Source organism: Leguminivora glycinivorella, chromosome 19 (genome assembly GCF_023078275.1).
Source record: "Leguminivora glycinivorella isolate SPB_JAAS2020 chromosome 19, LegGlyc_1.1, whole genome shotgun sequence".
Taxonomy (NCBI): domain Eukaryota; kingdom Metazoa; phylum Arthropoda; class Insecta; order Lepidoptera; family Tortricidae; genus Leguminivora; species Leguminivora glycinivorella.
The window spans coordinates 5,609,021-5,636,669 of NC_062989.1; the positions used below are offsets into that span (position 1 = coordinate 5,609,021).

The 27,649-nt window shown below is 35.0% G+C and overlaps 1 protein-coding gene across 1 annotated transcript in view; it reads right to left on the reverse strand.

The window, feature by feature from the left end:
- LOC125236739 (LIM/homeobox protein Lhx1) overlaps positions 1 to 26,495 on the reverse strand; it is an 88,051-nt gene extending 61,556 nt beyond the window's left edge. The window contains 4 exon segments of the mRNA XM_048143658.1: positions 1,896 to 2,110; positions 10,220 to 10,358; positions 10,361 to 10,408; positions 26,471 to 26,495. Of these exon segments, the coding sequence (XP_047999615.1) occupies positions 1,896 to 2,110; positions 10,220 to 10,358; positions 10,361 to 10,408; positions 26,471 to 26,495 (427 nt within the window).
- Between the last annotated feature and the right edge of the window lie 1,154 nt (positions 26,496 to 27,649).

Sequence of the window (27,649 nt, forward strand, 5' to 3'; positions counted from 1 at the left end):
TCTCTTTTTGGTAGGACGGAGATTTCCACAGATAAGATACAAATGACACGCGAACTTCCACCGATTTTCAAAACTAATGTTGCTAGCCCGCGATTTTTCAAATTTGCCGCCTTTTTCTAGTGACAAGATTTGGTTGACGGTCTATACCTTCGATTACGAAAGTTTTTTTGGCTAATAGGGAAGTCCGAAATAAAAGCAGTGTTGCCATAAAAAAGGCATAGAAGACCTTCAATCGTTTCGGATTTCCTCGTACTTTTTCCATAGACAAAAAAACACTACATTGACGTAACATTTTATACCTAGTTGTCAATGTTACGAGACTTATAAGTAGGTAGTCAACTTATGAATATAATAAAAAAAGCTCTATTTGTATTTTTTTAGGATTCTTTATAATTATACTTTCAACTGGCAAGCTAGATAAAAGAAGCATCAATATACCATAAACAATTTCGTGCCTTTACTGAAAGAGTGAACTTGCCAGAGTATAAATTGTTCCCTTCTGGCGACCCTTGAATAACAAAGATCCGTAATTATTCAAAATAATGCGAATATTGAATTCATGCGCAAACCACATGATTGTACAAGAAGCCAATGTAATGTGCACTAAAAGCGATATTTTCAAAAGGAAAAGTGTTGCCAGTAAATATAATGTTTAGGTCTCAATGTGCATCGGCAGTATTTGGTCTATATTTTATCACATTTAAATTACAAATTACATCTTATTTCACTGTATATTTTCATGTAATTCACTAATGAATAATGGTAAGTTTCATTTGAAATTGTCTTTGATGAATGCAACAGCCCATTAGCACTAAAATATAATGTACATGTACATAAATTTATACTTCAACATCTCACGCCACTTGCTTTTAAATATCTAGAACGGTCATATTTTATCAAAGCGACTACCAGTTTAATGTCTCCACAAACTACGATTAAAGACTCAGTAGCACATATATAGCATATATTTATTATATGCACATAGTAATTAGCAACGAAACCAGAAAAACCGGAAATTAAACCAGCCGCTGCCGAGCAGTTCAGACTATTCTTGTTTAAAGCCCTTACGTTTCTGAATAAAGAATCCTTTGACCTCATTCAAACTTTTATTTGAAAAGGGATTGATATGCTCCAATCAAAATATTTGTACTGTCACTATGTATTCTGTACTATAGGTCACGATTTTCTTGTCTACAATCCGTCACTTTTTTCTAACTCACGTCAAGGTGTTGCCATCGACAAAGCAGTTTATAAAAAGTAAAAAAAGATGTCTATGGTACTACCGCGTGGAGACGTGGCTAATGTGTAATGCGGTTGGCTTTTTGTCCGACGCCTTGGTCTTTTTCCATTCTTTTTTCATTGGGTTCGGTTACGGTTCGTATTGATCGAAAAATCCGATTTCGAAATGGGTGCTACAAGAGTTTTATTGTTGCCGCGATACGTTCTTAAACAATAAAAAACGCATTTTAAACTGAGAATGCAATTCTCACATGTCACGTTCGAAAATTGAAGGGGACGTGGTCGTGTTTTAGAAATGTAATTATTCGACACCGATTGGGTACGAATCGAGTCGGGGACAATAAAAGACCTCATTTATTTTTTAACAAGTGTGCCAACATTGAGTTAATTGCAAACGTGATCGCGTATGTCGATGTATAGGTTACGTAAATAACGTTTGCTATCCAATCTGCAAATAAGAATCGGTTCGTTTCAAAATATTTTGGAACTGATTGTTAGAAATCTTATTGCAAATTAATATGATATGAAAAGGTTTATAAGCAATCGCAGACTGTAGCCAATAAATTGAATTCCAAACCATTCATCCTTACTTTGATACGCGAACTACATAGAATTTTAAATGTGAACACAAACTTTTTTAAAACAAAAGCACTTACAATGCTGCGTCGTCGGCGTCTTTCCAGCCAGGTAGTCCTCCTTACAGATAAACTTGTTGTCATCAAGGACGTATAATTCCTCGCCGGTGGAAAGCTGCTTTCTGCAGACGAGGCAGGTGAAACAGTTAAGATGGAAGACTTTTTCTCTCGCTTTGCGAACCAGGTCTGAGGGGGATATTCCGTGTCCGCAACCACTGCACTTGGTTCCATATCGCCTGAAAACGAACATTAGTGTTATTTTATTATACATGGAAACACTCGAATTAATTAAAACAATCGAATATAACAAATTTTCACAATTGTTTGAAATCTGCCTATGTATATAAGTATCTACCAATTTTTAATTTGATTGAGTGCTTCACAGAAGTGCAAACTCAAGTCTACACCTGTCTCGCTATAAAATCAAAAACATTCATAAACAAGAACCACTTTATAGAATCATCAACAGACCTCTGTATTCTATATTTTTTAAATTCATATTTTTACATGAGAAACACTGTCGAAACATAAAAATTGGTATTTAAAAAACCTGCTATCATAATACTCATACGTTGTGAGCCATAAGCATACGAACTGCACTAAATAGTCAAAGCTCAACATCTAAATGATCAGTAATAACTCTGGAATGGTCTCCATCGGCCGATTCGAAACAAACTTGTATGCAAATACCAGCTAAGTATCAAATTAATTGTTGGTAGAAAGGTCAATTACAAAAATCGTTGGTTATTATCCATTGCCTCCAATGCTGGACTTTAACGGTGTTTTTTCATCAAAAACAACATTTATATTCTTGTGAACAACATTCCAATCTATTTAGTCGATATGTGAATTTTTTGCAGTTTACCAAAGTAGTTTTAAGCAAAAAATTAGCAACAGTAGGAACTAACTATAAAACACTGTACTGTACTATACAAAGAAATACGATTTCCTAAAGATACGACGTCTCATGTGATATCGAATCTTTATCAATTTTATCAGCAGGTGGAGTAAAATTTTTATAATGAAACTAAAGAGAGAGACTTATTAGCTAAAGATATTAAAAACCACTACCAATAAAGGTTCAAAAACTAAACATAAAATTAAACGAATGCAAAATTTAATAACATTCTGGAAATCAAGAGTAGAAATTAAAAAGTGGCAACATTGTAGTGCCGTCCCTTTCAAATCATGAAAATGAGACATCACTACGATGTAGCCAGTTTTTTTTTTAATTTCTGCTTTTTGTCAGGCCGTAATTTCAAATTTCATAGAAAGACCTTCTAGGAGAAATCCATTTTCCAACTTACACGAACTGTTTCATTTGAAAAAATAATTATGAAACATATTTATATATGCATATTTATGTATTTTATCAGTATTTTGTATAGTACTTCGAGTTGCACCATTTTTAATTGTCTCTGTTTGGCCCGATGGTTGACTGGTTGTCATTAGGCATTAAGTCCGCCATTTGTATTTTTTTTTATGTGCAATAAAGTTTAAATAAATAAATAAATAAACATTTCGTATTCAAGAACTGGAAAATATTTAACCAATATTTTTATTAGGAATCGTCGCAATATTGATTGTGTGCTTTTGTGGTTTACGCTTATCAACAAAACACACTGCTAAACAACTTTTTTTATTATTTTATCATCACTTTGAATTATTACCAGCTCCATTAGCATAAACGATGGAGGCCATATGAATAAAACATTAACTTGTACGCTGGCAACCCGCGAAGTTATTTTTTGGTATGTTACTATTGCCGTAAAATTTCAAAAATCGATCATCAGACAGACTGGCCACCAAATTGTGTCACGAAAAAAGAAAAACCAATACTTGTGTTTTTAAATTTCCCGCTTCTCTCTAATGACTGTCTTATCTTTATGTTGGCCAGACTGTAGAGTTTGTAGAACATTAAATTGCCATCTCAAAAATGATTTCATTTTGTCTTTGGATTGCTTCGTTGTATTTTTAATTTTTTAATGGCATCTCATGTCTGGCTGAATGTTTTATGCGCTGAACGAAGTTAAGTTTGCAATAGCCCGCGGGCACAGTCTTTCGGTCTTTGATGGGTAATTATTTTAAAAGTCTCCAAGCAAAGAATAAATCGTGACGGCTGAGCGTAGGGGACAATAAATTAAAGATGGTGGTTGTTTGTGTTCCGTGCACGTTTTAAAGCTATCTTTTGCAGACCATAACAGAGTTTGTCAACGTTAAACGCGTAAATACTGACTTTTATATCTTAAAATATATTTCTGTGAGATTAACTTATCCAATTCCCGGACAGCACTGATCAGCGATAAATATTTTGTTTACAGTGTCCCATATTCATGAGCGTTTATAAAAGAGTTATCTGTTTAAAAAAAAACAACCATAAATTTAATAGCGCGGTGTCAAGCAAACGGAAATGACATCACTTAAGACCGAAATGTCGCCGAATGAACTCATCAAATTACGAAATACATACGAAATTAAACCATCAAGGCAGCGGAAGTGGTAAGTGAACCTTTTTCCGCTGTTACCTGACCTACGATGGAATTACTTTTTTACTGACGATTTTGGCGTCAAACCCTACGATTTAACAATTTTGAACAATTTAGTGGGCTGTTTTTGTCTAAGGGTGGTCGGTAACGTTTACCATCGCTTGCAGGCTGTTCTCACGAGTGCGACATAATATATTAGATTGGTCAAAAAGAGAAATAAAAAAACAAATTGTGATGTAAAGCTGCATTTTTGGTATATTATTTAGGGTCCTTGGAGGACTGTGAAACTATGTTTTGCAAGCAAAAAAAGGGTGTGCTTTTTGTTTAATTTGCAAAAAACTGCAAAAAAATCGGACTTTTTTTAGATTTTGCAGTGTCATTTAAAAACTGGAGATTTTAGGCAATAAGTTGCTTTACAAAGTTAAAAGTACATTAAATTTGAAATCATTTGAGTCTACTCGCAATGACGTATCTCAAACAGTTTTTCAGATATGACACTTCAAAAAAGGGTAGTTTTTCCCCTCTTTATGAAAATTTTCGTTTTGCCAATATTTTGAGACAGATTTCAGCAAAACATATCACGGTATTATATATTTTGCGAAATAAAGTTGTAGAAAATTTAATTAGCTTTCATTTAAGACCAAAAAAGAGCCAGTTAGTCAAATAATCAAATTTATAACCTAAAAAAATAAGATTATAATGGCATAAATCTAGTATAACTGGATCAGAAATGGTGGAGGGTGATGGCCAAACGGGATAGTTTACGTGATATATATTTCAAGAGACGTAACAAAGAAGGCGTTATTATTATTTGGGGACTGTTCAAGTATTACGTAAGCACTATAACAATAATAGGCATTATACGTAAGCACTATAATTATAGGGGCCGAGGAGGTGATTGCTCTGCTTATAGGGTTTTGGTGATGATTTAGAGCTTTCCTTACTTTTTTGCTGACAAGGGAAATGGGGGGAGGGTATATATTTGTAATAAATTAGCATAAGTAGCTCTTGAATGGCCCCTTGTCCTTGACGTAGTCCCATTTTTTACTTCCTTCTATACTATTTAAATGAGAAATACTACTATGTATTCTACGTCAGACTTATATGGACTGGGATATAGACCGTGATTACCTTTTTGATTTTTGTCGTGCTCCCGATATTTCTAAAAATGAAGAAGGCGGGTGCAAATCCGGTCGCATTCACACACGATGGTCTGTCCAAACACACTACACTTACAATGTCACTACGTTTGTTCAATTCTGACTTCACTTACTCAAACAAATCACTGGATTCCATACATTTGATAGTTTGAAGTCATCTTCAATCTCGGTATGTTGTGGCGTTCCGTCGACATTACCATAGAACTAAGCAACTTGACCGTCGCAATCTTAAGCCATGAGGAACAGAGGAAGAAGAAAAGTATCATTTTTGACTGCAGCAATGTGTTCTTTAATTCTGCAGGCAGTGCGCTTGGTCGGCCCTATCATAACTCTTAATGTATTCAACATGTTTGACGTATGTTGTCAGGACAGTCAGTGGCCATTTTCACCGCAGTGATATTGACACCTTGACACGCCCAAAATCTGTACGTATTTCTAGTGTTGATTTTTAGATGAATAGTGTTTGAGTGCTATTAAAAAATGACCATTTCAAACACAAATTCTAGTGTTGCAAAATATCACTCGTACTCGGCCACTGCAATAGTCGAGCCACATTGGTGTTGGTGTTCACCACTTCACACCAATTAATGTTTTCTGAATAGTTTTTTCGTCAGGCGGCGATACTGATGTGCCAGGTCTTTCTCACATCAAAATTCAGAATCCAGCAATAATAGTAAATCGCCACTCATTTTATTTAGTTCCACTATTTCAGTGGCCGAGTATGACTGATATTTTGTGACGCTTGTGTTTGTGGTAATTTTTAAGAGCACTCATACACTATACAATCCATCCATCCAGCCATCTAAAATTTTATACCATAGGCAATACACATATATTAAAAAAACACACACACTTTTTAAGATAGTTTAGTTTAGTTTAGTTTTATTTATTTCATAATGATAAATTACATTATAAATTATGCTATGTTAACCTATACGAATACCTGACTGTCTAGACAACATACGAAACATAATATTAAATACATTATTCTACACACCTTGCCCCATACAAAATGTATAGAGGGAAGTAACAAGTGGAAGTATGTCAAAGACAAGGGGCCGTTCAACTATTAAGTAAGAAACTGTACAGTAAAATAGATAAAAGACAAAATTTATAACAAGTGTTAACCCTCCCCCATTCTTATCTTAATCCATCTTTTGGCATGATGTTTGGCCATCACCCTCCACCACTCACTTCTGATCCAGTTATACTAGATTTATGCTATAATCTTATTTTTTTAGGTTTCTAATCTAATTTATTAAAAATATATACCATCCCCCCATTCCCCTTGTCAGCAAGAAAGTAAGGAAAGCTCTAAATCATCACCAAAACCCTATAAGCAGAACAATCACCTCCTCGCCCCCTATAATTATAGTGCTTACGTATAATGCCTATTATTGTTATAGTGCTTACGTAATACTTGAACAGTCCCCAAATAATAATAACGCCTTCTTTATTACGTCTCTTGAAATATATATCACGTAAACTATCCCGTTTGGCCATCACCCTCCACCACTCATTTCTGATCTAGTTATACTAGATTTATGCTATTATAATCTTATTTTTTTAGGTTATAAATTTTATTACTTGACTAACTGGCCCTCTTTTAAATGTCTTAAATGAAAGCTAATTAAATTTTCTACAACTTTATTTCGCAAAATATATAACACCGTGATATGTTTTGCTGAAATCTGTCTCAAAATATTGGCAAAACGAAAATTTTCATAAAGAGGGGAAAAAATACCTTTTTTTTTGATGTGTCATATCTCAAAAACTGTTTGAGATATGGCATTGCGAGTAGGCTCAAATGATTTCAAATTTAATGTTCTTTAACCTTTGCGAAGCAACTTATTGCCTAAAATGTCTAGTTTTTAAATGACACTACAAAACTAAAAAAAGTCCGATTTTTTTGCAGTTTTTTGCAAATTAAAAAAAAAGCATACACTTTTTTTGCTTGCAAAACATAGTTTCACATTCCTTCAAGGACCCTAAATAATATACCAAAAATGCAGCTTTACATCACACTTTGTTTTTTTAGCAGATTTTCGTGTAAGATTTGACCGGTCTATATGTCCCAAGTAACAATTTCTGGTCCTATAGTGGTCGTGAGCACCAAATTAAATCACATTAAATGGTCCGATAAATAGTCTATATTGGTACTGTAGAGCCGATTTGGCGCAATTATGCAGCCATTTAGTGATATAATAGGGCTATAGCAGTATCATCCGTGACGTTTAAGGTCTATAATGGTGATGTGATGATGACTATTGTGCTAATTTGTTGACATAGAGGACACAGTAACGCTATTATAGTATCAATTTATGCTATAGTAGCATTTGAGATTCCGTTATACAGGTTTTTTGTTCTGTAATAGCAGTTGCCGTCCCTTTTAATGCGAATGAATGAAATTTCTAAAATAATTTAATGTGTGTAATATTTAACAAAAACTGTTCTAAACGAGGAACTTTATGAAAAGTGGCGTGTGAACTTGTGAAGTTTAGTCTCAATCAAAATAATTTGGATTTCGTATAATTCCATCATTACTGCAAAAAGGTATGCGATGGAAATTTTACCGTTAAAAGAATATTAGTTTAATGGAGTATTTTAAGTGCGCCCTCGATTTATACCTGTTTTGAATAAAATAAATAAATATAATTTAATACAATAAAATTATTGGCACCATAATTTCTACTATGGATCCAAGAAGTAAAACATACGTTTTTATAGTTCGACTATGTCACTTATCATACGCATTCACTGCCATAAGCCCGCCATTGTGGATTCAATTAGGGTTGCATGAGACTTTAACTATGATCCAGTTTAACTTATAAGTTCTTTATATAGAAAACAATACTTGTTTTCAATGTTTTACTATAGAAAGATCTTCTAAACAGTTTTTTTTTTTATAAAACATATAGTAAACTCAGCTATAACGCTATTGTGTTTTAAAAGAGATACCGAAACCATTATTCCACAGTTCTGTGATATAAAAGAGTAATTGTGACTTATACTGCGATGAGATATAAAAGGCATTAGAAAACGACTATTAACGCTTTTCAAAGCTATATAAACGTATCCTGAAATCTTCATTATACAGCAAAATAGCTCTATAATGGTATTCATATCACTACTACAGTGTTAAATACTGTAGCAGTGTTTTCCAAAGCCACTATATCCCAAAATAGTGGTATAGTTAGGTTTTAATTTCTGTTAAAATACGACTACTAAAAATACTATAAGCGGCTTGTTGGGAACCTTAATAGCGCAAATTGATAGCATAACAGTGATTCCTAACACTATTATACAATAATATTGTTCTTTAGTAGGTTATTTGATCCTGTTATAGACCAGGCCTATAGCGGCTCTATAAAATGGTGATATAAACGTTTACATCACTTCCTAATAACACCTTTTAGCTGTATAACACAACAACTATAGCGGCTTGTCGGGAACCTTAATAGCGTAAATTGATTGCATAACAGTGATTTCTAACACCATTATATAATAATATTGTTCTATAGTAGTCATATTTAATCCTGTTATAGACCAGGCCTATAGCGGCTCTATAAAATGGTGATATAAACGTTTACATCACTTCCTAATAACACCTTTTAGCTGTATAACGCAACAACTATAGCGGCTTGTCGGGAACCTTAATAGCGCAAATTGATTGCATAACAGTGATTTCTAACACCATTATATAATAATATTGTTATATAGTAGTCATATTTGATCCTGTTATAGACCAGGCCTATAGCGGCTCTATAAAATGGTGATATAAACGTTTACATCACTTCCTAATAACACCTTTTAGCTGTATAGCGCAACAACTATAGCGGCTTGTCGGGAACCTTAATAGCGCAAATTGATTGCATAACAGTGATTTCTAACACCATTATATAATAATATTGTTCTATAGTAGTCATATTTGATCCTGTTATAGACCAGGCCTATAGCGGCTCTATAAAATGGTGATATAAACGTTTACATCACTTCCTAATAACACCTTTTAGCTGTATAACGCAACAACTATAGCGGCTTGTCGGGAACCTTAATAGCGCAAATTGATTGCATAGCAGTGATTCCTAACACTATTATACAATAATATAGATCTATAGTAGTCATATTTGATCCTGTTATAGACCAGGCCTATAGCGGCTCTATAAAATGGTGATATAAACGTTTACATCACTTCCTAATAACACCTTTTAGCGGTATAAGCTTATAGAGCTAAAAGGTGTTACTGGAGGCTTTTATACGACAAGCGGTCACGCCGAAAACCTTTATACGACATCTATAGTAGCTTTTGGCGTCGAAAACCAAAATTATAGCACTAAAATGTTACTTGGGGTATAAATGAGAAATTGTATAAAACGGGACTAAGAACTTTCAATTCTAAATGTAGTTACTTACGTCAAAAATGTAAAAGAGGAAGTGGGCATATTCAACTTTTTTCATGTCGCACCGCTGAAGAAGTCATTCCTGCAAAACAGATTTTGTTGCCCTGGAGTAGCACTTGTCGGCGAACGGCGCGCGGCAGTCGGCGCAGGGCACGAAGACCTGCAGCAGGAGCTTGTGCGTCTCACCTGAAGAAGTCATTTCTGCAGAACAGCTTTTGTCCCTCGAGTAGCACTTATCGGCGCGCGGCAGTCGGCGCAGCGCACGGAGATCACGTGCAGCAGGAACTTGTCGGTCTCACCTGAAGAAGTCATTCCTGCAGAATAGCTTGTTGTCCCTGGAGTAGCACTTATCGGCGAGCGGCGCGCGGCAGTCGGCGCAGCGCACGCACGCCGCGTGCCACGCGCGCTCGAGCACGTGCAGTAGGAACTTGTCCAGATCGGCTTCTCGCAGCCGGCACACGACATCGCGCCGCCTGCTTCGCCACGTCCTGTCAAAAAATTCTATTTAAGCCTCGAGAAAGTCAAGAACATAGAACTAGATTTACATCTGTGGTCAAGAAGATGTTCTGTTTTTAAATTTGGATTTGTTGCGAGAATGTTCCATAACGATTCTTAAATACAAATTTATGTGCCGATATAAAATTATACCGATACTTGAGACGCGGGTCTCATAGGTTTTCGGTCTCGTATCGGCAGTTGGGGGAAAATTAAGGTTTGTGTTCATCCAGATATTATGGGGAATGCCAAGATTGACAACGAGTGGATTAAGGCACTTCGCGCGTGTGTTACTAGAGCCAAGCTAAAGAGCTGAATATTTAAGTTTTGCAACCACGATTTCATTTATTTTATTAATTACAGACAGCAATCCTAATATATGTTTCATAAAGTCCTTTCTAAACCACCAAGTATGAGCACAAAATTTACAGGTTTGTATAAAATCATGACAAAACTAAAAATAACATAACCCAACGATATTTGTATAGTTATAGTAGTTATAGTAACGTGTTAAGTCTATGACCTGAGCAGTTATTGTTCGCAAGTTATTCAAATTTTACTGCCATGTCAAAGTTTACTTCTCTTTAATAGTTGTCTCGCTTACAATGTAATGGAGAGGCTAAAGAACTTGACAACCGTTAGGTACAATAAGTTTAGCAATCGCTCATATTATTCCCTTAAGACGATACGGTATATAGGGGTCAATTCTCCATACAAACGCTCTCGACTATTTCCTCCCTGGTTTTTGAAGATAGAGCAATGATTTTTTCAACACAAATTTTTATTATTTTTATCTGTGTCGGACCGTTTTGATTTTTTTGATACTCTGCTTTTTAAAGACTAGCCAATCAAAAATTTCCAAAAACGGCCTTTTTCATTGTGGCGCAAAAAAAGGTGTGATACTCAAGATTGGTAACAATTAACCAAAAAAGCTAAACGGTCCTTCATAGATTATTTCATTGTTATTCAGATTCTCAAATTTCGTTCCGATTGATTAAGTTTTGAAGGAGGAAAGAGTCGAGAGCGGAACCTCGATTTTAAAGATTTTTTGAAATATCTTTTGACTGAGTTGTTCTTAATGGACAATTTTTTTTCGATAAATCTAGTTAATAACACTTGTATATTTAACTAAAATTCCCAAGTTGAAAGGGGGGCTCCTTTCCATTTTAGCATTTTCGCTACCGTATCCTCTTAAATTTCTTAACCAGCAATTTCCATTAACTGTCAAAGCTATTTTCTGATGCCAATATCGATCACAATTAGACAATTCAAGAAATATAAAATGTCATATGGAATTAATTTTCTATAAGAAAATCGTATAAGTATCTACCTCAGCAACAGAAGACGGATTAGACAAAATGTCAAAATTACGAGTACCTATTTTTCTCTAACAGTTTAACTAAGAAATATATATTTATACAAAGTCGACAATTTATCTGCATCAGCGGGCGTAGCACACTAGTTTGATAATTTTATCGCATCGGTGTCTCCCTATCGCACTTAAAAATAATGCGAAAAGGGCGGCCTGACGTTATATCGTTTATCACGAAAGTATTTCTTAAAGCAGATACTTTAGTCCGCTGTTTCATCTACTTACTATACTCTGTCAAACAAGTCTGTCAGTAAATAAGAACAAAGAAAACTGTATGCATCCTTTTCTTTAGGGTGCTGGAGAAAAGGATACCTATAGTTTTCTTAGTTCTTATTTACTGACAGACTTGTTTGACAGAGTATACCTACCTTACCTACTATTGTGGTTGACTGTACTATGAAACAAAGTTAATATTTACGGAACTAAAATCGCTCCGGGCGGCAGTTGTTTTTCGCGCTCCATTTGTTTTCCGTAAAAGCGAAGTAAGATTGCAACATTTTACTAAGTACAGTCTACAAAAGTCTATAAAAATATAAAAAGAGGTGTGTAAAAAGTTTTTTACAGTAGACATAAAATTTATATGTTACTCACACAACATCGCGTCTTGATATCAAGCAACTAACGCAAGCTACTAGTCTTGTTACTACAATATAAGCCTACAAGTAGTACGTTATCGCTAGCCTATTCAACCTCTCTAATCGAGCGAAAAGTCTCTAGAATAACATACCTATCGCCGTGTATGTGCATATATAAATTAAATAGGTTATGCTGAGTAGCCATTGAAATTTTATTCACACCGCTTGACGAGTAGAAAATGTCTTGAACCAGTAAACCAATAAAGGGGATTGTGTACCTACTGCCAAACTATTTACAGTTACAGGGCCTAGCATGCTAGCGTGATATCTTATCGCGTCAGTGCATTCTTTTCGCACTTACAGAAGATGCGAAAAAACGCACCAACCTAATAAGCTATGTCGCAATAGCATGCTAGACCCGCAGGTAATGATTGGCGCGACAGTATCTTGTCCACGCGACACAGATGACATGTATTTTTCTAATTGTATAAACGACATAAACATGTTTAGTACTATTTCGCGACGACATAATCTCGGGTCAATCATGTGCTACTGCTAGCCCTACGGTCCAGTTAAATAGATACATTTTGGTTATTACAGTACTCTTTCTTATTTGTACCTCCTTAACGGCGCGAAAGAGATCAATTGTGACTTCATAAAATACCCAAAACCCAAAATGGCCCAAAACTGTTTCTAGAATTTAGAAAGATAGATATATTTATCCGAAGGTTAGTGTAGTATATAATTTTTTCCATAAAAATTAAATTAGTAATTAAAAATATATAGTAATTTAAAATAGCTTCGGGAGAATTTAATTGTTACATTGAGATCAGTCTATACTGGTCAGCCAGAATACGTGTGGTCGCCAGGCGATATAAACAAGAGCGCTGAGTTTGAGCACTAGAAACATAATAGGATTTTCTTTTACGATCGATAAAGTTGGCGAATAAAGTTTTATTAGCATTTTGCCATTACCGGGTACGTACCTATGTGCTTGTTCTGAATTATGTACTATGTAGGAATGTACCTAATCTTATTTATGCTGAGCGCTGGTAGCTGTAACATAACCTAAGTGTTATTTTAACCTTTCAAATGTGTGTGTTGCCGCTAGTAAGAGCTGTTCCGTAAGCCCTAATAGGTAAAGGCGGACCATAATAACTCAGCGTAGGATTATTGGCATTTCCAATTTTTCACTCACTTCCTACATTGATTTCTGATCTAATAAAAAAAATCGGTGCAAAGTCGGTTAGTGTAAATAGACTTTACAACTGGGTGTAATAATTAGGTTATAGGACATTCTTACATAGATTGGCTGAGGCCCACGGTAAGCTCAAGAAGGCTTGTGTTGTGGGTACTGAGACAACGATATATATAATTTATATAAATACTTATATACATAGAAAACATCCATGACTCAGGAACAAATATCTGTGCTCATCACATAAATAAATGCCCTTACCGGGATTCGAACCCGGGACCGCGGAGCAGCAGGCAGGGTCACTACCGACTGCGCCAGACCGGTCAAAAACAGGTCGTCGTCAGGTCGATAGTTATAGTCCCACTATAATTTGGATCTTCTTAAATCAATAGTGAATAGACATTTTTTTAGGGAACAGATGTCTCAGCCTATTAAACTGCATCGGCACTTTCCATCAGGTGAGGTTGTGGTCAAGAGACTGACCTGTTTCTCATTAAAAAAAAAACTGTACTGAACATTTTCAGAGGCCACAAGATTTATTCTACCGATCAAAATCCAATGTTATCCTGAGCCAACACAATCAAAAAGCCGGCATTAAAAGATAAAAATAATATTCAAATACCTCTTAACTACGTGACGAACATATTTCTAAAACCATCTTTGCTCGTTAAGCCCTCTTAACAGAGATAGCAGTGTCAGCTTATTATTATTTTTCAACCAAAAGGCTAAACAGCACGACAGCGGTAAATTTTACCGAAAAATCACACGCACCGCCGCCTTCATAACGTCTCAGGCGCATCTTTATCCCGCTAATTTAAAAAAGCTTTAAAATATAACGCTTTAATGGCGCGTAAGTCTTTTTAAAATAGTCGGTTAGATCTGAAATGGCGCGCGACCAATTGGACACTCAGATTTGAATATGGAATATTAAACATAAACCGTCGTTGAGACCTTCATAAATTTGACCAATAAATGTCAGTTTGTGGCCAGAGCAGCGCTCGAAGGATGTTTAAATACCGACGCGAGGTGTAAAAGTTTTGTTTGATTGTCGTAGAATGGGCGAGCGAGTTTATGATCGGGCGTTAAAATACTATAAGTACGCCGCGTTTGGTGTGTGACCTTTCCCAAAGTTCATGAGGTCTAAGCGAAATATGTACATAAATAAGCTTAGTGTTCAATATATTTTATATGTACTATCAGCTACAAAAGTGGATGGCGAATTTATCAATGAATTCATTCATAATTTCTCCATGCACTTTTGCAGCTGATAGTACGTTGGGTACATAGGTACTCTCTAATTTTCACCACCACTTTTAGATAAAAGAACCATTACTCGACACGCTGCCGCCAAATAGATGACACCCTTCTGTCACATGTATTGACAAAAACTTAATGCTGAAATTGGCATCTGCTGGGACACTGTCGAGCACTGGTACTTGTACTTTATAACAAAAATCCTTTAGTTAATTCGGGAAAATCACAAATATTTGTGAATTGATCTCCTCCCTAACTGGAATTCGAAACTCAGACCTCCAGCTTCGCAGGCGACTTCATAAATCTGTCAAAATTGTAAAAAAACCTTGAAAGAAAATATTTGCAAGATCGTCACTTACACAAATAAGATAAAGGAATAAATCTATTCATGGAAGATAATGCGATAATCTCAGATTTACTTAGCGGACGTAGGTAACTATTGTTGACTTTAGGACAAAACCGTATCTTATAGCAAGCAAGGACCAAAAACGTGTTTTTGGATATCATGTAAGGGGATAAGTATACTTATGTACCTAATCGTATCATAGTTATAGTTTAGCTTTGCACTGTTAGGACCAACGGGAATAAACTAAGCCTATTTTAAATGGACCTTTTTTAAGATTCTTACCCGACTATGGTAAGGATTATACTCTCAATTTGAGTAAAGTATCGAAAGTGTCATTTTAGCTTTGAACCTACTGAGCCTAAGACAAAACTTAAACACGTCATCAATTGTGTTGTTTATGGACTAAGTGACATAAGTTTTTGCCGGTTTTCATTTTAATAATTAAATAAACACAAAAAATCAGGTACAATTTAGGTAGGTACACAATTTCTATATATCAAAACTAATACAATAACGTATGCAAACTTGTATCAACGTATCGACAAAACGCACATTGAAAATTTGCACAGGTTGTATTTTTCATTATATCTTTTTCAAAAGTATAATAGATACATTAACCTATGTAAATTACAGATATGTAATTTCATTTTTTATTTAATTTATTATCCACACATGTAAGTCTTACAGCTGTTTTTTACAGGTGAACCTAATACAATAGTGCAAAATAACTATTTTTAACTATATGATGTTATTTCATTACCTCTGAAATATGACATGCATCTCTACATTTTCGGACTTACTGTACCTATATAGAGTCGTACTTTATGTACCTATATAGAGTCGACCGCCTATATCTATAATTAAATTACCACCGCACGCCCTACACGTAAAAACACTAAAAACCGATGTATGTTTGTTTTCCAATTACTTTCAAACCACTGAACCGATTTAGCAAAGCAAGGATCCGGGCGGTCTAATGAAATCTGCACTTTACCTTCAAAATTATGTAAACAGTTTTGCTAAAGGATAAAGTTGAAAGTTGTATACTTATTTCTGATGTGGTTTATACTCATTATCTCACCACAAACAGGTGCTTATGGTACATTGGTACAATGTACCATTGTGTTGGTACATTGTTGGAAATATATAAGTAATTTACGCTTTGTGGTTGCGGCGGATTTGAGGAAGGATCTCGGAGTGGATCGAAACATAGGTGCTATACAGGTTGTTTGGCACATGAACCGACAAAATTTTTTCGGGGGTTTGTGGTGTCATTTCCTGCTATTTCATCCTTGGAACCTTGGTCCTAAGAGCCATGTTTCAGGAGATACGATTTTTTCATTTTTCTTCTTAAATCATCCAAAATGTGAAGCCCCATAACTTTTTTTTGTGGTGTTAAATGCCTGATTTGTTTGATAGTCTTACAAATTCAGCATAAAATGAACATATGGGCCTTTTTTCTTACAAATAAACTGAATTTTAATTTATAATTTTAATTGAGATTTAGTATGAATAAGGAAAAAAACGTAACTCCAAATCCGTGGCTCCTAGGACCAAGGTTCCAAGGACGGAAATGAAGGAAATGACACCACAAAGCGCCCAAAAAATGTTGTCGGTTCATGTGCCAAATAACCTGTATACAGTCTGACCAAAAAGAGTAGAAATTAAAAGTAGCAACATTCTTCTTTTTTCCATCCTTTTCAAATCAATATGTGTGAGAAAACAGGACGACACTACGATGTTGACACTTTTTAATTTCTGCTCTTTTTGGACAACTTAACTTGGATAGATACACAGTTATAGCCAAAGGCTGATAAATATGACACGAAGAAAGCGCCAAAGACACGCGCAAGTTTTATAACTTTATTTATATTATACCAGGGGCGGCTCACTCTGCGATTCTATCGCCGCGCTACAAGTACATGCTGGCGGCCGCGAGTTCGCGGCCTAATCAGGGGTGGCGCGAGTTCTCACGGAACGCACGTTCGCACTTTCTATTGTTACTTTACGTCGCGATTTTTTTTTTAAGGTTCATATGCGATGTCCACGTGTGGAATGGCTAATAATGCTTAGTTAAATAGACATCATGAATAAAATAGGACAATCTTACACAGATCTTATTGATTAAGTCCCATGTAAATGTTCAATAAGGCTTGTGATGCTGAAGGCTTAAACAAAAATATATAAATACTGTATATATACCTAGAAAGTAGTCAAGACTTGAATAAATAGTATAACATTTTATCTGAGAATTAATTCGTTTTAATCCATAGGCAACCCTATCATCCGACGCTGCGCACGTGCGGCTCGTTTCTTTGTTAGAATTTTGTAGGCATTTAAAAAGGCGGCATTTCGTGAACATCAAAGCAGTGGGCCTTCTGTACTTGTACTATTATATATTCTGTGATTATACATCTGACTACAAAAATATCTACCCACTTTTTCACCTTATTGCAATGTAGTTCGTTGAAAACGTAGGTACATCTCTTTGTAGTCGACTGTACACATAAATTGCTAAAATAGTGTTCCAGTTCTAAATAAGTACTACGTTTTGTTTTAGGATAAATTATAATGATTTTTGCACTTATTTAAATTGGGTAAATTTATAAATTGATTATTCTATAACTCGAGCAATGCTTTCAGTAGGTAGGTACAGGTATAAGATGTCGGACCAATACGATACAGGTACATCAGTATCGTATCGAAGGTAACATTTCTTGTATAATAAAAAAAACTTATTTTTTTATATTGACAGATCAGTATCGTATCGATGTTGACACTCACACCGATACAATACATCTTATACGCATTGTTTGAATCGGGTCGTTAGTAAGACATAACAATACGAGAAATCCATTTTAGTAGGCCTAGCACAATTGGTCACGCAATCCTTGTCATGCGACAAATTTATCTTTATTTATTTATGACTTTATCATTTTATTGGTTTAGATATAGAATCTATTATCTTGATAGAAATAAAACATACTTGAATAAATATAAACCTTGTATTGTAAAACAAACTAGGTATAGTTAAAAAAATATTTACCTATGTATCAAAATTAACTTGAATATCGTCACTACTTTGAAAAAATCTCGTATCTCACGCTGCTCCTCAAAGTTAAAACGCAGTAAGTCTATATGCATTCCATACATACTTATTATACTACAATTTTCTTTTCATTGACAGACGAAGATACAAGTTTTTTTTAACGTAGTGACGATATCTTCTTTCAGGTGAGATTATTATTTAAATGTTAGTGTTTTGAAGCAATATTGTATATTAGGTATGACCATATTTTAATAAAAAAACCGGCCAAGAGCGTGTCGGGCCACGCTCAGTGTAGGGTTCCGTAGTTTTCCGTATTTTTCTCAAAAACTACTGAACCTATCAAGTTCAAAACAATTTTCCTAGAAAGTGTTTATAAAGTTCTACTTTGTGATTTTTTTCATATTTTTTAAACACATGGTTCAAAAGTTAGAGGATTATTTCCGAAAATATTAATATAATCAAAAAACGATTTTGGTATACCCTTATTCATTTTTAAATACCTATCCAACAATAAATTACATGTTGGGGTTGTAATGAAAAAAAATATCAGCCCACTTTAAATGTAGGGGGGGTACCATAATAAAACATTTTTTTTTTACACTATGTTGGCGTAATTGTTATACATATTGAAATGAAAAAAAAAATGAAATGAAATGAAAAAAAAAATGAAAAAATATTGGTACCAAATTTCATCTTTCTAGTGCTAACGGTTTCTGAGATTATCCGCGGACGGACGGACGGACGGACAGACAGACATGGCGAAACTATAAGGGTTCCTAGTTGACTACGGTACCCGTAACCCTAAAAAAGAGGAAATTTTATGCAACAAAGGTGAAAATATCCCTGTATATTTTTTATAGTCAAGAAAAGATTAAATGAGTACGTAGGTAGAAGCAACGTAACGAATGAATAATAAATAAAATTAATGTACTGCCAAGGTATTAAATAAATATCGACACAAGCAAAATACTAAAAATATGTATACATTATTGCCCATATTCTACGGTAGTGGGAACATAATTATATATTATTGTCGTGTATAAAGGTATTTTATAGGTAAAAGGAATGTTATGAAGTGTATATATGTTTATTGGAGAAACTTGTTTACCTATGTCCTTAGATTTATTTGAACCCTTATAATATTAGAGATCCCTTATAGGGATAAGTTCGCCTTTGTACACCATAACTATACTGTATTTCTATGTCCTAACTTGTCTTATGTACAATAAAGTGTTTACATAGATACATACATACATAATGTTCTTTTCATCACACCCGCACTTTAAATGTGCTATTGCACGCAGGCGGAGCGTGAGTTATAGAAAAATCGTTCTCCCAAGGGAATAATGAAATTTCTTGTACCGTACTTAACTTTTTTACATCTATTTACATATTTTTTACATTGCGAGTGTGAAAACATTGTGTGTAACTCGGGGAGTATGAATATTACTAACTCGATCGAACTTATTACTCTCGTTAATAATATTCAACTTCCTCCCCTTGTTGCACAATGTACTATTACTAGAATCATCATCTTCCTCCTTGTGTTATCCCGGCATTCGCCACAGCTCATCCTATTGCTGTACCTAAGGTCCGCTTTGACAGCTAATCTCAAAATTTGGTGTAGGCGCTAGTTTTAAGAAAGTGGCTAGAAAAATGTAAATAAAAACACTATAAAGATAAAAGTTTAGAAATCAATAATCCAGCTGATTTAAGAGTCTCTTCAGTTTAAGGCCGCTAATGTTTAAGCAGATTATGTATTTAATTCAAACCATAATACGATTTAGTCGATTTACTACTTAGGTTTAGTTGACAGTATTTTTTGCTGTTATTTTTTGGAAGCTTAAATATTGTTGTTACCTAAGTGTTTTACCAATATCATGCATAGCCAAGGATATCGAGTAGGAAAATCGATTTTTATATCTCAGTTGCTGCAGTTCTCAGATGCTTAGATTAGTATTTTTCACACTTGAACTAATTAATATTCGGTGATACGGGAACATCGATCACCTAAATGTAATTGTTATTTTTACGTCACCAATTGTATCTACTTTAGGACCAAAATGGTGAGTAAAAACTAATGAAAGTATTTTTTATTTGAAATAGATACAAAATAAAGCTCTCGTCGCTATTTATAATAATACCTATGTGGTGACGGGTTAAGAATTTCACCACCCCATTTCTTCCTGTGGGTGTCGTAGAAGGCGACTGTGGGATATGGGTTAAATTGTGGCGTAGGCGAGAGGCTGGCAACCTGTCACTGCAATGTCACAGTTTCGTTTTCTTTCAACCCCTTATTTGCCAAGAGTGGCACTGAAGCTTTAGTAGTTTCATGAGCTCTGCCTACCCCTTTATGGGATACAGGCGTGATTGTATGTATGTATGTACCTATGTTTTATGATTAATCAACGCAATGTATCGTCATTAATTAACAAATTTATTAGCTTGTTTGATAACAACATGCTGTTAATTTTATTACAAGTTTAAAACGTGATGACACCAATAAGGGGTTGCTGAACTATCATAAATAAATGAATACTATTATTTAACTAAGAATATTATTTGGAATAGTATTTACACAATGGAAATATAACTTCATAGTTTCAAAGGTGATGATTTTGTGGTAACACATATGAATAAGGCTTTTTTTGAAGTTACGTTTATTTTTTTCTGTATCCTAGATGTATCGGAAAATTATCTGGGTTTGTGATAATCATTTCATTTTTCGTGTGCATTATTTAACATACATGTCACTAAATTCACTCCATATAGAAATGAGTATGTATATCTTTTTTTTTTGGCATTAAAACCAGACAGGTACCTACCACATTACATCTTAGTGAAAACTGCTTTTATGTCTATAAGCGCCCACAGTCTGGCCATTCTCTCACAGCCAATAGTTATAATAATGAACTGCGACGGCACACTTAATAACAGTCTTTTCCCCCGGCTTTTTATGATGCAAATAATTTTATGATAATAAAAAAAAACAGAAATAAGAGCGGCGATCCACCAGCAAAATGTTTTTGCAGAAATCATTGATCAGTTTACACTTATTTAAACCTAGCCATATTACTATTATTATTTAACATTATAGACAAAAAATCACAAAACATGGAAGTTTTAAATTAAAAAAGTGTCTGTTAATGTTAAACTCAAACTGAACGAGTCAATGCAATAATTGTTTTTGTCTACATCTTCCGTGTATTATATTAACATTAACGTTAATAGGTGCAGCATGGTTTCATGATAGCTATTATTGTCACTTATCGGCATACATAAGACGACGTGACCTTTGACAACTGCGTTTAACGACGACTGTCGCATATTTATCCATAGCGACAAATGACTTAAATATATTGATCATATTAGGCCTTTTAGTGTTGTACTGAACCCATTTTACCCATTATAAAGTAACTAAATTAGAGACTGAGACGGAGGTCGAATATGGACTTTGCCAAATACGATCTTTCGACCGAAAACAACCTCAAAAAATATTCGCTGAATATTCGACACATAAACGAGTGTTTCAGTCGAATGCAATAACTGATAATAAGTTAGGTCTTGCGTAATACAGGATAACGACACAATATTTGGCCTATCTACAATTAAAGTCTACTTTACATATGTATTTGTTTAAACAATAACATTTATATTATAACAGAACAAAAAACTTTATGAGGAAAAGACATCAACGAACGATTACTTGGATTTTTTTAGGTAAATGAAGGCCTATAATGATGTATCTAAAGTTTAAGTTAATTATACTGACAATATTTTGATTATTACACTTATAATTTCAAAATTAAATAATAAATTATTTTCTAAATCCACGAGTGCAGTAGTTAAGACTTTTAAACCGAGTTTAGGTATTATTTGTCGGTAGGTACATTACAGGAAATCCATCTTTGGTTCATTAAAATTCTAGTAAATTTTAATTTCATAGCGTCCCATTTAGAAAATTTAAATTATAATCATTAATCATCTATGTATTATGTAGCCGACGGCCGGCTAACGTTAAAGTTGTGTATCCATAGAACCCACGTGCATTGTTATTAATAATTATTTGTTATACAAGGTTGCAAAGTTGTATTTTAACGCCGAGTGTGGAATTGAAAGACGAGCAAGTGAAAGGATTCTATAGTTGAACCACGAGCGAAGCGAGTGGTTCGAGAATAGAATCCTGAACTTGCGAGTTTTTTAACACACGAGAAGTAAAATACATTTGCACCCGAGTGTAACACAAAACTTTTCCCCTCACTATAGCGAGGAAACTACAACGCAAAAAAATGCGTTTATCACTGCTTCCAGTAGTTCCATAGGTGGTAAATCATCTTTATTACTACATTCACCTACTTTTATCAATTTTAAAGCTGTTAATTTGACTTTATTCAAGGTCAAATTACTTTACCCACTAGTGGATAAAATGCGTTTTTACCCGCTGGTATTAAAGGTCAAAACACGTGTTTCCGAGCTAGTGAGGGGAAAATAACATTTAATTTGGTGATGTTGTATCTGGGTCTATCTATATGTTTTTGTATATTAGTACGTATTTCGATGATAATTTTTATTTACTATATAGAAACAGAGCGGAGAGATATCCTAGGCATATAGAGAAACTTAAACTTACCCACCTAATACACACAAGACACATTATCAGTTAACGTTAAAATTAAACTATCAGGAATGAATAAAAAGTAGCTAAATAAGCATTAAAAGGAAGTAAAATAGTAAAGTCGTTTAAAGTATAAGTTAAGATTGTTATTTTCCTCGTCCACTATCTATACTGTATTAACAGGGACGTCAGGGACACAATTAGTTTATCCTTATTTTAATAAATTAATTGTATAATACTTTAAAATGCGTTTATATATTATATATATCTTAGTATTTATATATTATATATATCTTTGTCTGAGTACCCACAACACAAGCCTTCTTGAGCTTACCTACCGTGGGCCTCAGTCAATCTGTGTAAGAATGTCCTATAATATTTATTTATTTATTTAAAATGTTACCTCATATTACAAGTAAATTTAAAATAACTCAAGCATGTTATCATCGGATTTTTCGAAAAATCTTTTCTATGTCACTATCATAAAGACATTAATCATAAAATAAATTATTTATCTCGACTTGTCACCATGTCAACATAGTGATAAATTTGTCTATATCGCGTTTGACATGATCCTAAAGTTCGACAAAATTTGTCGCTACTTAAGGCCTTGCGTGCGAACCTATAGGCCTAACTTAAGTATAACATAAACAAAAACATTTTACAGGTTCATATTTACTCAAATATTCTTGATAAAAAACAATAGGTACTGTAAGTACTTAGTGCATAAAAACAGGTCAAACGAGTTATGAATTTTTCGCGCATTTTTTGTTGTTTTTCAATGATGTTTATGTCAAACGCTCATCTACGTCAGTTCGTTGCGTAATTTCTATGTGTATATTTATATTTTTCTTCTTTTGACATTGAAGTGTGTTTAAAATTTGTTGCTAAGTTAGTTCAGTGATACTTAGGTAGGTATTTTTATCACTTAACATCCATATGATTTATTGATATTTTAATAATATTTTCAAATAAAAATTATATTATTATAAGTATCAGTGAGTGAAAACAGGGTTAATAGTCTCACAACGTGACTCATATCATGGAAACTTGAAAAATATAACCTCTTATCAAAACCACAACACAGTTCACATTTTTTTTTAATTGGACATAGACACAGGACACTAACTTTTACCAATGTGGTGCTGGTGAAAGGGGGCATGGGCCCCCCGACCCGCGGCAAGGAATCCCGCCACTTCGGCACCTCTACACGGCACTTCACTTGACACCCCGCGACGATAAGCGCGGCGACAACGCTCCTACGCGCGCCAACTCTCAACGCGTACTGACCAAAAACGATAAGCTTTCGAACGACATCACACGACAGAACGAGAGGGAGAATGGTTGGGCAAGTGGGTGGGAGGGAGACGGATAGGGTAGCGTTCGGAAACAGGCGTGGTTCGAACGCGCAGCCACTCGCATCGAAGGGGTGGCGCCAGCGGTGTTTTTCTAGGTTTTATTTCGTGCGTGTTTCTGTGCGGTAGTAGGATTTCATTTTGTGGTACACGTGCGGCATTCGCAGTAAATTTAAATTGGCTTGCCGGTACATCGGTTGGGAGCTGAACGTAATTATAGAGCCTGGATTTTTCGGTTGCGTCTAGCTGGTCTTTTATTTGGTTGGAAGGATGTTGGGGGCGTGAGGACTCTTTATGTAGGGCTCCCGCCTCCAGGGATTTCTTTATTTTGGCCCTTCCGCCCTTGCAGGCTGTGATTACAGCCCGGTGTCATAATAAATAAATATCGATACCCCTGAGTAAAATACTGTCTGAGCGCTAGCTATGAAGACTCCAGGCTGGCGCTGCCTCTAATAGATATTTTATAGTTTTCTTCAGGTTGATAATTAATATTTTAATACCTTTTATCATTAGGGTGAAATAGGTGAAATGTTTGGAAGCAAAACTTAAAAAGCTCACAGAGATTAAATTTTTACGACGTTCAAGGTAATTTTTATCAATTTCCTTTAATTAAAGCACCTACCGAAACTAATAAATATTTCGTAATTAAATAACGGATGATATACACGCCCTTCAATCTCAGCTATATGTGCCTACCTACATTTTTCTTAAAGGCGAAACTTTGAAACAAATTCTACCTTTTCTGATAAATTTTCATGAGTTTTTTTTTCCTATGAGTCTGATGTGATAACCATGATGAGTGATAGTAACTAATGTGGCAATGATAGGTATCATAATTTTAATTGAATATTTTTATTAATAAAATTTATAGTGACTCTACCATAGTTTGCGTTGCTAAAGTCGATTTGATTTGTGAAGTTTATGTGAGATGCACTTGTATTATAATTATTTGATTACAACGAACTGATACAGAGTTTTTATAAATTCAAATAATGATACCTATTAATGTCTCATTTCATTACCTATAGGTCATCATATTTACCTACTCGTATCTCATATCTGGCAGGCAAGCATGGTCGCGTGATAAACGATATAATGTTAGGCATAGGGACTGCCTAACATTATATCGTTTATCGCGCGATCATGCTTGCCTGCCAGCAGGGTTATGGTTAGCACTGCTAGCACATTATTGGCGCGAGAGTATGTCGCCGTGAGATAACCCGTCCCTTTGTCATTAATACAATAAAATTAGAAGAAGACGTGTGATCTATCTCGCAGCGAGATAATCTGTGTGTACTACACGTGCTAGTCCTACTGACTCATGTAAAACTGAACAAGTTAAAAGGAAAGGGGAGGGCCGTTTCTCCATACAACAGTAGTCCCCGTTTCCTCTTTGAATATTATCACTATGAAATAATAGATTACAGAGGCTAGTGAAAAGTAAGTAAAGTAAGAAATGTCTGAGACATGCATGTAATCAGAGGATCCGAGACTTTCTCATTTACCTACTAGCCAAGGTGTACCCGGGCATTTTCAGAATTTGGGACCCCCCCCCCCCCCCCCCCCCCCCCCAATAGGCTAGTTCCCTATACTTAAAATAAAATATTTTAAGCAGTACACGAAATAAAGCACCACATAATTAGTAGAAAAATATGCACAGTAGTTATGTTTAAACATAATTTCTATTTAATAAGTCTAAGTGGGTTAAATTGTGGCGTAGGCGAGAGGCTGGCAACCTGTCACTGCAATGTCACAGTTTCGTTTTCTGTCAACCCCTTATTTGCCAAGAGTGGCACGGAAACTAGCCTATTAGCGTTACCTTTCAAAAACTATGTATAGAAATAATGGAGTAAGATATCTACGGCTCAAGGTGTTTTACCCTTGTATGTTATTTGGTTGCTATGAGAAATAATAGATAGATTTACATTTATATAATCTTCACATTGATATTCTTCAAAATCGTTGCACAGTAAAAGCTCGTACGAAAAGTTCCTCGAGAAACCGAATTTTATGTAAAATTTAGACAGCCGAATTTTATCTAAAATTTAGACAACCAAATTTATCTAAAATTTAGACAACCGAATTTTATCTAAAATTGAGACAACCGAATTTTATCTAAAATTTAGACAACGAGTTTTATATAATATTTAGACAACCGAATTTTATCTAAAATTTAGACAACGAATTTTATATAAAATTTAGACAACCGAATTTTATCTAAAATTGAGACAATTATACTTACCGAAATGATTCAGGTTGGTTGGAATTGGAACTCTCTCGGGCTAGTTTACCTCCAGTGTCCCTGTGACGAGTCATTTTTTATGGGACACCTTGTATATTGATATAGGTTACCTACTTGCCTTTTAAACAAGTTGGACCACGGTTGTCTAAATTTTAGATAAGATTCGGCTTCTCGAGGCAACTTTTCGTATTGTGCAACGATTTTGAAGAATAACAATGTAAATCCATCATCCATACTAATCCGTACTAATATTATAAATGGGAAAGTGTGTCTGTCTGTTTGTTTGTCCGTCTTTGACAGCCAAACGGAGCGACGAATTGACGTGATTTTTTAAGTGGAGATAGTTGAAGGGATGGAGATTGGAGATTGAAATAGGCTTACTTTTTGTCTCTTTCTAACGCGTGCGAAGCCGCAGGCAAAAGCTATATTTCTCATAGCAACCAAATAAAATACCTTAAGCCGTAACTTAGTCCGTTGTTTCTATCTGTACATAGTTTTTGAAAGGAAGGTAGAGCTAGGTAGAGCAAAGTTTGCTAATATTGAAAGGTAGCAAGCAAGCTTTAGATTCCGAAATTGAAACATGAGCGTAGTCAATGGTGCGAAAAAAATGTACTAGTTCTTGAGTTTAGCGTTGCAACTTGCAAGGGTTTAAAGGCACGGTGGTTACATAGCACATTGCGATACAAGTGCGTCCAAAAAAGGAGTGTACAAGTTTCTAATGGGTCGGCAACGCGCATGTGACACCCCTTGAGTTGCAGGCGTCCATAGGTTACGGTGACCGCTTTCGATCAGGCGGGCCGTATACCTGTTTGCCACCGACATGGTATTAAAAAAAGGAAGTTGGAAACTGGTGGCAATAGATTAAAACACGACCGAAGGTAGCGTTTTAAATCGACACGAGTTACGAATTTCCTTTTCGCATCTGTATCGTACGATGTTTTAAGTAGTTACAGATGGCCCTCCGAAGTTTCGACCTTACAAGAAATGAACCCTTAATAATAAAAAAATCCACTTTTTATTTTACCACTTTGTCGGCGTGATTGATAATTAATTACACATATTGGTAGGTACTAAATTTCAGCTTTCTAGTGATAGCGGACCGATACCCCATACATTACAGGCGCCATCTTGGATTTTTTCCATTGAAATCCTTCCGACGTCCGATATCGGATCGGATAATGTGAAAACGGACTTCGGTCGTGTTTTAATCTATCGCCACTAGTTTCCA